The sequence below is a fragment of the Nematolebias whitei genome, chromosome 11 (genome assembly GCF_014905685.2).
Source record: "Nematolebias whitei isolate Nwh7 chromosome 11, NemWhi1, whole genome shotgun sequence".
Classification (NCBI taxonomy): Eukaryota; Metazoa; Chordata; class Actinopteri; order Cyprinodontiformes; family Rivulidae; genus Nematolebias; species Nematolebias whitei.
This window is the reverse complement of record NC_056508.1, coordinates 26425484-26436449: the sequence shown is the minus strand read 5'-3', so window position 1 is coordinate 26436449 and position 10966 is coordinate 26425484. Positions and strand designations below refer to the sequence as shown.

Here is a 10966-nt window from a genome sequence, read left to right as displayed (position 1 = left end):
ATGGTATTTCTTCAGATATACACACACACAACTATACAGTACATTGAAACACCATAACTGATCATTCTGAATGGGATCAATATGACTGTGTGGAAAACTCTTTCAAGGTTATTGTTCTTTAAATCCACAAGTTGTTTTAGTGAGCACAAACACTTGTTTACATTGTGGTCGTTTCAAACATATTTCAATTCCAAATATTGGAGCTCTGAAGAAAAACCATAACGGTTTAACAATCTCAGTGGGACAAGAAGTTGATCCATACCTGGTTCCTGGTGTGGATTTAGCTGCCGGCGTTATTACAGCGTGGTTCTTGTTAACAGTGATGTGTGTGCTGGCTGCTGGCTGACGTTTTTCACCCATGCTAATGGTGCGGACATGATTCACAGGACCCTGCAAAGAAGGAAAAACATGCAGCGTCAGTAAATAGTGACGCAGATAAAAACCGTGTGCCTGGTCTACTGTGAAGCAGAGCAAAAAAATAAATACATGAATTAATTACTCTTAAGACAAAACACAATGAAACCAGCTCAGAGACAAACAGAACCTGAATCTGTTTCTGTCAGAAGTTACTACTGTCACTAATTTACTTTTATTTTTCTGTGAGCAAAATTTGTGACTGGAAAGGATTTAAATAATATGTTTCTTGTTATAATTCTTATTTCTTAAAGTCTTGAAACTTGAGTATTTTAAATAGTGAGTATGGAATATTCAGCATTATGTAAATGAATGCAAACATCTAAGTTAAAGAAACATTTTATTGACTTTTTGAAAACCCTGTCCAGGCCAACGCCTGATTACTTTTTATTTCCTCAAACCTAAAATTTAAATTGTACTTTATAAAGACGGTTATTTGGAAACACTTAGCCTTGCTACTAAATGAATCTCAGCTTTACTTTGAGGTGTAACTTTATCTCAGCAGTTTGTGGAGCTCTGAACTCTGCAGCTTGGACTGCAGTCGCTCCACAGACACAAGTTACACAAATCAATTCCAACTTTGCATTGCTGCCGTTCAGATGTTAGCGCCACATTGTTAGTGTTGCAACGTTTGGCTCATGCCTGCTTAGTCCATACAAATACACACTTTATTTTACTTAGAAGTAACACTAGAGGGAGGATCTGTCAAAAAGTTAAAGAAAATCAACAGTATTTGTTTTATCAATGACATTAGTAGTAAATCTTCATAAAATTTTGTGCCTAAGGATTTTGTTTAATCTGCGTTTATAAAGAAATATTTGAAAAATGTTTATAATAGCATTTTTAAAAAACATATTAAAGTTCTTCATAACAACTTCTATTAAAGTGTTGGTTGTTTCTTTTGAATTAAAACGGCACTTTATGTTTCCTTTGTTTAAAGAAACTTTGTTAAAGAGAAAAGTTTTCAGATGTTTATTGTTGTTGTAAACATTCATTACGCCAAATTCACCTTCTCCTTGTAAAGCATTTTGTATCTTTAGGAGAAAAAAGTGTGTGTGCAGGGAAGCAAAGGTCATTTTTATATTTGAAGAAATGTTTAACCTTTTAATCTAAACTGTACTGAAGAAAGAAAATCTGACGCCTCTCTGTGGTGTTAAAAACTATGAGAAGGGAAAACAGTTTAGAAAAAAAGCTTAAATGGCTGCGAGTGGAAACAGCAGGGAGGAAGTGAAGATGGAGATTTAGTTTTTAGTTTTAAAAAGGCGTGAGACAAAGCCTCACTCACCGGGACGCCTTTAAAAATGACAGGAGGGGACTGCCAAGATACACTGATGCCATTCCCAGTCCCAGTTCCAGGCCCGATCCCATTACCACTGCTTATCCCAGCCAGCTCAGGACCCACTGGGATACTCACTGGAGCGGTGGCCTGGAACGTGGACAACCACCCACACGGCCGGGAGGGGACCCAACGAAAACAAGAAGGGACAGGAAATTTGCAAAAGGTAAGAGACAAAGAGAACAATAGAAAAAGCAATGAACAGTCAGTAAGAAGATAAACTGAAATGAGATTTGCTTTAGTAAAATCAAATTTAGAAATTAAAACAGAAGAAAAAAAAACTCACTGAGCAATTTGATACAAGAAAAACAAACGGTTAGTGATGCATACGATGCATCTATCTTTGTGTGTATTGTTTATTGTCATGGCAACTGAAAGTTCAGGGCTAATGCAAAATCCCTGCAAACAACTGCATTCAGTGTGGAATAAGTTTTTAGGAAAATGTGTTTATTAAATTGAAATCGTTGAATTTTACCTCCAGCCACATACATAAACAATGGATGTGCATGAATTGATGGAGAATTGGAAGAAAAAGAGGAAGAATGAGGAGGAGGAGGAGAGGGAAGGGACATCAATGTCCAGTTACCACGAAACAGTTCAAGTGAGATGGTGTGAGTAGGAATCTAAGCATAATCACACCACATAACCAAAACTTTTATAACCTCAAATGTTGTTTTTAAACTGTAAAAAATATATTTGTATACGTGAACTTGTAGTTCTCTCACTCCACTCCCACATCTGCGTCGGAGCACATAACACTGAATGTTTTTGTTTTGTTGCAACTGATCTCAAAAAAATGTCATTGCAAATTTTAATTTTTCAATCATTTCCCTCAAGGATCAATAACTCATCTTTCAATGTGAGAGAAAATCAAATGTATTTATTAAGTATGGCAGCAAAATCTGCATGATGAATATAACCTGTGTGTGTGTGTGTGTGTCTAGTATCATGCATGTGTATGAGAGAAGTACCTGATAGGCGTGGTCAGTGCGAATGTGGCAGAGTGTGGAGGGCGCTGATTGGCTGAGCAGTGACGAGGTGTGGCTCTGCAAACCGTTCACGCTGATGAGCTCAGAGTGGGAGACGTCGCTCAGCGGTGGGGGAAAGATGGGCGGAGGACCGGCCGTGGTGGGGGAGGTAGGTGTGAGGCTGGACAAGCCCTCTGTTAGACTGTCCATGTTGACTTCAATCTCTGAGTAGTAAAAATCCTCCTCCCCGTCGCTGTAATCTGAGTCACTGTTTCGTCTGCAGGAAGAAAGCAGAGACAATTTGAAACATTATATTCCTTTCTTGAAAAAAATGCTCTTTTTCTAAGATAAGTAAGAGACATGGAGGTTGTAGTAATAATAATAAATAAATATAAACTTTATTGTCATTCAAAGTTGTACAGCGCACCATGCAAAACTGGACGACACTTCATTTCATTTCTCCACAGCAGTGAGGAGTACATCATTTACATGGATTTTATAGACTTTGGCTTCTAGAGCAGAAGATGCAATTATTGTGCAGAAACAAGTAATGTGCAAATGTTAGTGAACGTTCCTATATACACCTAGACATATGATACATTTATACATGCATGTACAGATATGTTTTTGTTTTTATGCTATTAGTGCTTAACATATTTTTTGTTGATGTTTTTTAGTTCATATCTTAGATCTTATTACAGTTTTTCTTTTGCATTTTATTGTTGGAAGCAACTGGGATCCTGTGTACATAATTTCGTTCCACCAGATGGACCACATGTGGTGTGAATGATAATAAAGAAACTCTGACTCTGTTACAGATATCTATACATACATATATATACGTACATACACAATACCGGTACACCCAGTATCCATGGCTGAATGAATTCCAGTATACTGCTTATTTTGGGCAAGGTTTATTGTTTTGTATGTCTACCTTAAGACCAAAGTACTAAAAAGTTCTTCATATTTTTCTTTTGGTTGTTCCCTTTTAAAAAAACAACAACTTTATTTATAAATAAAGTATAAATGAGTTTATTATTTATAAATGAGTCCTCGTGATTCAGTGAGACCACCTATACAAATACAGGTAGTCTCATTGAATCACGAGGACTCATTTTCAAGAGAGGCCTGTTTTGGGAGCAGATGTTGGGGGTTAAGGGCCTTGCTCATGGGCAATTGTGTGGGTGTTTCGCCTTTCCCACCCTCATTTTTATGCTGTTGAACCGGGGAGTTGAACTAGTGACCTCCCGATCATAGGCCCACCTTCTCTAACCTCTGTGCCACCATTCCCCTGCTAACCACTTCTTTATGAGTCACCTAACAAGCAAACTCTCATGAAAGATTGGGCTACCGTTTTACAACAAACACCCTTCCTGATGCAACCTGGGCTTGCTACAGCAGTCCTCTGTGGTTCTGAAAAGACACGATTCAAATGTGATGCTGCAGTTACAAATACTTACGGCAGGGTGCAGTAAAAACACATGTATGATAGTAACCTCAATCACATCCTTAATTGTGTGACTGGCCTGGCTTGTGTGTGACACGTGTGTGTTACTTTGTAAGGCCCATTTTTGCAACACATACTACACTGTGAGAACCAACTGCTCCTTATGGGGTCCAAAGCCCGAGCCCCATAAGAAGTGTCATTGGTGGGTTAGGGGTCAAGTTTAGGACTAAGGTGTGAATTGAGGATGGGTTAGGTTTAGGGTTAGGTATGTACTGGTAATGGTTAGGGGTTTAGGGTAAGGGTTAGGTATGTACTGGTAATGGTTAGGTTTAGGGTAAGGGTTAGGTATATACTGGTAATGGTTAGGTTTAGGGTAAGGGTTAGGTATATACTGGTAATGGTTAAGTTTAGGGTAAGGGTTAGGTATGTACTGGTAATGGTTATGTTTAGGGTTAGGCATGTACTGGTAATGGTTAGGTTTAGGTTAGGGTTAGGTATATACTGGTAATGGTTACGTTTAGGGTAAGGGTTAGGTATGTACTGGTAATGGTTAGGTTTAGGTTAGGGTTAGGTATATACTGGTAATGGTTAGGTTTAGGTTAGGGTTAGGTATGTACTGGTAATGGTTATGTTTAGGGTTAGGCATGTACTGGTAATGGTTAGGTTTAGGGTAAGGGTCAGGGTTAGGCTATAGAAATGAATGAAAAATGAATGGGAGACAATGCAAAGTCCACGTAAAGATAGAAAGACAAACTTGTGTGTGTGTGGGGGGGGGGGGGGGGGGGGGGAGGGGGGGGGCACGCATGCATGAATGTGTAGGTATTTAATGAGGACAAAAACTGAGATGCTAGGGTGAGAAACTAAACTAAACTTGAGCTAAATGAATAACAAAAACAAATTCAGGTGAGTCTGTGTGGGATGTGAATGTGTTGGTAAACTCTAGTTTAATTAGGATTAACAATATTACTGAGAAGCTGAAAGAGACAGATAAACGTGTGTGTTGTGTGCGTGCGTGCTCAGCGTTACTGTGGTGGTAGCAACCCACCCCAGATGGACGGTGCGGATATGTCGCTGGATCCCTGAGGAGGTGCTGAGGACCTTGTCACAGTTCTTCCACAAGCACTTAAACATCACCTTCATGGAGTTCTGGCGAGAAACAAATTACCACAAAGAACAAGTCGGTAATTAATAATTTAGTCAAGCTTTCTCACTTCTAACAAATGCAGGAAATGAAATGCCAAAAGATAAATATGAAAATGTAAATTATGCATCGTTACAAACATCCCTGACTCCGATTGATGAAAGACAAACTAATCAAAATGAGGATCAACCTTTTCGTATATTTCAGGGGAATAAATCTTTTTGCAATATTTTGTTATGGTTTTCTGTACAGGTCAGCTGTTACTGACAAACTGAATACTTAAAAAACTCTTGGTTTAAGACTTATTTCAACATGTCGTAATAAGATAGTGCATGAGGTCAGGAGAGACAGGACTAAATAAATAAACAAATAAGTGCATTCAAAACAAGAAACTTGGACTATTTTCACATTTCATTGGCATTTGCACATGACGTGGGGTGTTGTGAGGAGCCATTTGATGATAAGATAAAGATGTTAACTCATGATTCAGAGCCTCTCTTAAAATTGGGATTCCTTGAATTCTGTCCATGTGCTCCTTAAATCTCATTAAACTTAAAACAGAATATGGCTGCTTGACTCATGAGCAAACTGTCAGGAGATGGTTAGACGGCATGCGTGGGGTTTCATTTCATTTCATTGTATTTGTTTTCCCCACATGTCAGGGCTGCCAGCTCACTCCCCTATGCAGGCAGGGACTTGCGTCTCTGCTAATAAAAGACAGTGGGTGTGTGCTTTCCTACAACAGCCCATGAAGAAGAAGAAAAATACCAAGAAAAAAATAAGCAAAAGAGCTTTAGAACGACAGTCACAGAACATGTTTTCATTTAAACATTATGTTAACTCTAAGGTACAATAAAACATTTCTCAGTGACTGTTATTGCTCTTTCCCTTTGCGTTTAACAAAAACGTGTTATTAAAACTTTTGAGAAGTGTTGGCAAATTGCAGCCACACAACCACGATAGTGAAAAGAAAAAAAAGGTTCGGCAAAGCTAACCCCAAAGACTATTAACAATAAATAAATCATCCGATTCCTTAAGTTATTTTTCTGTCATCTTAACACATTTACAGTAATTCCGCTAAAAGCTGCAGTAAATTATCCTCTTTACTCACTATTTGTATAAAATCTGGCAGTTTGCTATGATCTAATCAATACGCAGCTCGCACAAGATCACACAGTCAAAATGAAGCAGAAGCAGACTTTGGATGATTTTCACCCAGCCTTTATGATTCTCAAATAAAAAGTGAAAGCTTAAAATAAATCATTAAAAAACAGCATGTTTTTAGAAAAATAATAATGTTGAGGAAATGGGGCAAAAGTCATGCTGCCTTTTTACCTGCTTCTAGCAGGGGGTGCTGTGTATATTTTGGGCTAAAATTGTTTAAAATGTAGTTTTTTCTTTGGTAAAGTTAGTGATGTACAGTATGTAGCTGTGCTGATATAACCAGACTAAACAAATACTTTAAAAAATGACTTAATACTTCAATACAAAGTTGACATTTAATTATTTTATCACAAGAGAACTGTCATATTTCTAACAAGCATGCTAAAGAGGATAAATAATACTATATTATACATACATATAAACACTTATCTACAGTGTATATATATATATATATATATATATATATATATATACACAGTAGTCCCTCACTACTTCGCAGTTCATTTATCGCAGACTCGCTCTGTCGCGGTTTTTCAAAATTAAATTGGACATGACAGCAATTGACTGATTGATGGATGAGCCGCACGATCAACATGGCATTTTTATTTAAAATCAATTATTAAAAATAAGCTGTTCTGTACAGAGGAATGGACTAAATTCCACCAAGCTGGTGTGCAGGACTAATAAACAGTTACTGGAAACATTTAGTTGCGGTTATTGCTGCACCGGGGGGTGGGGGTGGGGGGTCACACCAGGCACTGGAAGTAAAGATTCACATGCTTTTACCAATCACAAATATGTAATATTGGATCATTTTCCTCAATAAATAAATGATCAAGTATAATATTTTTGTCTCATTTGTTTAACTGGGTTCTCTTGATCTACTTTTTGTACTTGTGTGAAAATCTGATGATGTTTTGGATCATATTTATGCAAAAATGTAGAAAATTCTAAAGGGTTCACAATTTTTCAAGCACCGCTGTATTTTATCAAAAAGTCAATGGTCTTTACTGCAGACTTGCTTCAAAGAGACTGAACTGTAGACTTCCACATTCACAGTATATGAAGTCTCCTCTGCTGCTGTAAGGCTGGGGGGAATGTACAGATTCATTTCTCCTCCTGAAGTTCCCTTGAGCAATAACTTTCCTTCTTTTCCTAACAAACTCCAACCGCTCTCATTTTTGTGAATCCCTTCAACCCATGCTTCATCCCTCCCCCATCTAAATCCTTTCCTTCATTTTTCCTTGATGTCCAATCTGCCTTCACTGAAGGACTTTAAAATGGATAGAAGGCTTATTGACTATGAAAACACTTCAATGGATTAAACTGACTAAACTGAACAAAACTAAGATGAAGAGTGAAAAAAGTGAAGTTAATCCATCATTAAAAAAGGATGGACAGGCTTTATGTCAGAGACCGTTACATTTTCTGAACATTTCTGCTATTTTCTAAAGCGACTTTCTTCTGTTCTTTAAAATAAAACACTTGATTTATCTTCTACATCTTTGTCCATGAATTTGATCTATAATCTCTATAATGTGTATTTAGTCTTGACATTTTAACCATGTGGATAAAAATTACTCTTGGTATTTTATCATTAATGAAAAAGACTCTCAAGGCAACATTTTACCTTTCGCTTTCGGGGTATGGGGTCCTCAAACATGAAGTGTGTGCTTTCTGTGACATCCTCGCTGGCATCGTCACCCTGGGACGGGAGCAGGAAGTTCTTGTTGGCATCGTTGGAAAGGGGTGGGGATGGTGTGGAGGGCACTGATTGGTCACTGGCATCCCAGCTCCAGTTGCCACTTGTCGAACTGCTGTAACTTGCAGAAAGCACCTCTTTCCAGGTCTTGCTGGCTGGCTCTGGAACTGAAAGATGAAAATATAATAAATAATTTTCTCATAATGCTTTACATTTGAAAACTGTGAAAATGAACAGAAGTCAATATTATTGGAACCATAATGGTAGAACAATACTAACTACAGTCCTGATGATTTATTTAAATACAATAAATGTCTTCAACAACCTAAATGACTGCAGTTTGTCTGATGAGTCCATGTCAACAACTTAGAGCAATGACATTACTGTCCAAAGATTTTTGTTTAAAATATGTTGAGCTGAGTTGAACACGTTATTTATTTTGGTTTACAAAGCACTTGTTTCTACATTTTGGGTTTTTGACTAATCCAGTATTGTATCAGTTCCATTAAATTCAGTACATTTACTGGTATATAGCACCAAGTCACAACATAAATCATTTCAGGACACTGAACAGAAACATTCATATATAAAAAATAAGTTAACACTATTTATCTGAGGAGCAGACTGCTTTGAATTTAACTCAATTGCCGAACTCTCATCTTATAAGTTCACTATTAACTTATTAACCTTTAATAATCTTGCTGGCTTGATCCGACTCATTTGGGGAAATAAACCACATTCTACAGAAAAGATGAAGATGGGATTACCACATATAAGCTATTACATATTTTGTACAGTAAATAGAGGAGATGAGTACCAGATCACAAGTCTTTGTGACATTCATTAGTTTGTTTACAATCACTTATTGAAACATTTTATGCCAATCTACATAAATGAAAATGTGATTTTTTTTCCCCATTATAAGAAGGATGTTGGAAGTTCCACTACATCCCAAAACAACAAGATAAGATAAGATAAAACTTTATTGATCTGCAGGAAATTGTTGAAATCTCACAATCTCTTCCATTATACACAGCAATAATAACACGTCAGTTGTGTAAGACATGAAAACAACTGAAGATCTAAATAAAACTGCAACCATTTCAGCTAAATGGGAAGTATCTACTGTTTTTCCCCTTTTGGCTCATTGTGGCTTAGCTCCCGATTGTGTCTCTGCTTTGCAGGACACAAAGTTAAACACCAGAGCCCCTAGGTATGCAGACACACCAAGAGACCCGAGTCACAGTTCTGTGCGTGTCATGCTAAACCTCATGGATTTGAGAAGTCTACTGCAAACACTACAATCTGACACCCCAGAGCGAACAGTGTTAGAATTGCACACAAAGAGAAACAACAACAAAACAACAGTATGTCTCATGTTGAGCCGAACTGTTACAAGAACACACACACGAACCTTTGGAGAGGCAGTTTCCCACAAGTCCAAAACAATTTGATATTATTTGATATCTGCTCAGGTTATTCAAATTGATAAACCTTAGCTTTTAAGGACAAAAGTTCCTACACAAAGCTTTATTTAGTGAGAAAAAGCAACAGCTTCCTTTAGTGGTAACCTGAAGAAAAAATGAAGAGGGGAATACATGTTGCCAGTACTTACATTATTACCGGTAGGTAAGGTTAGCATGCTAATGGCCACCACAGCAGTATTTGAAGCACTAAAAGGAACTGTGGTAAGAGTGTCAAAGCTTAACAGTTGGCTATAAGTGCGCTAACATGCTCCCAATAAAAGATAAAGGAATAGTGCTAATGACACTTCAAGACTCTGTGGTTTAACACCGCTAGACTTTTTTCTCACTGGATAAAATCAGGTTAGCACTTCCACTCTGTAGATCATCTTGTGCCAAGGTGTCCTCTCCTCCAGCTTCTCCCAGCTGAGAGTGAGATCCCTTCAACATGATTTAAAAGTACAGTAAATGTCCTTGATTTGGTAAACACAGAGGATAAGACAGTGTTTGTTTGTGCAACTAAGGATGTATGTGCAAGGTTTAAGAAAAAAAATAAAATAGATAGGACATTGCATTACCTGGGGGTGCTGAGGAAGGGTGAAGCACCAAAGGGGATGTGGACAGTGAGGTCAAGACAGTGGCAGCCATCACTTCCTTATCTGCATGGCCTGATGGATTCCTGAAAAATACAGAAACATAGATTCACAACAAAAGAAGAAAAAAAAGTACTAATTGTTTCACACAAAAAAAAGTTAAATCATTTCATTCCTGACTGTGACTTTGCTATTTGTTTAGCTGTGTATTTAAAAAGATAAATAAAAAGGAACCATGTTCTGGTGCAAAAGAAAACTGAAAGACTGCAGGCACAAAAATAAATAACAGTCATGACTTTCTGAAAGACGCAGCAAAAAAATAATCTAAGTAGCAAAAGTACAGAGAGAAAAGCAATCTAATGTTCAGCCACTCGTGAAAAACTCGCTTGTATGTGCCTGCATGTGAGGACGAAGATGTAATGGAAAGCCTCTACAGTCAAAGTGCTTTGTGGTGAGATTCTGTTCTGTGAAAATTGCTTAGAGAGCTGGAGAGAGATGCCTTCTCCTTCTCTTCTATGCTGAGTAGTCCACCCTCATGTTGAATCTTATTTATACCAGTCACTTGAAACAACAAATGCATGTGCACCATGTGTCCTCACAGAGTTTGTTATGGCATCCAGTAATCTAATAGAAATGCCATAGACCAGCCTAACATCACCGTGCAAAAATTGAACAGACCTATCAGTCTCACACACACACACACACACACACACACACACACACACACACACACAC

At 37.7% G+C, this 10966-nt stretch overlaps 1 protein-coding gene across 1 annotated transcript in view; it reads right to left on the bottom strand.

Annotated features, from left to right (window-relative positions):
* slc2a4rg (SLC2A4 regulator) overlaps positions 1 to 10966 on the bottom strand; it is a gene marked incomplete in the record, with an annotated part of 33954 nt that overhangs the window by 1060 nt on the left and 21928 nt on the right. Inside the window, 5 exon segments of the mRNA XM_037684466.1 lie at positions 263 to 390; positions 2722 to 2995; positions 5214 to 5314; positions 8104 to 8342; positions 10217 to 10306. Of these exon segments, the coding sequence (XP_037540394.1) occupies positions 263 to 390; positions 2722 to 2995; positions 5214 to 5314; positions 8104 to 8342; positions 10217 to 10306 (832 nt within the window).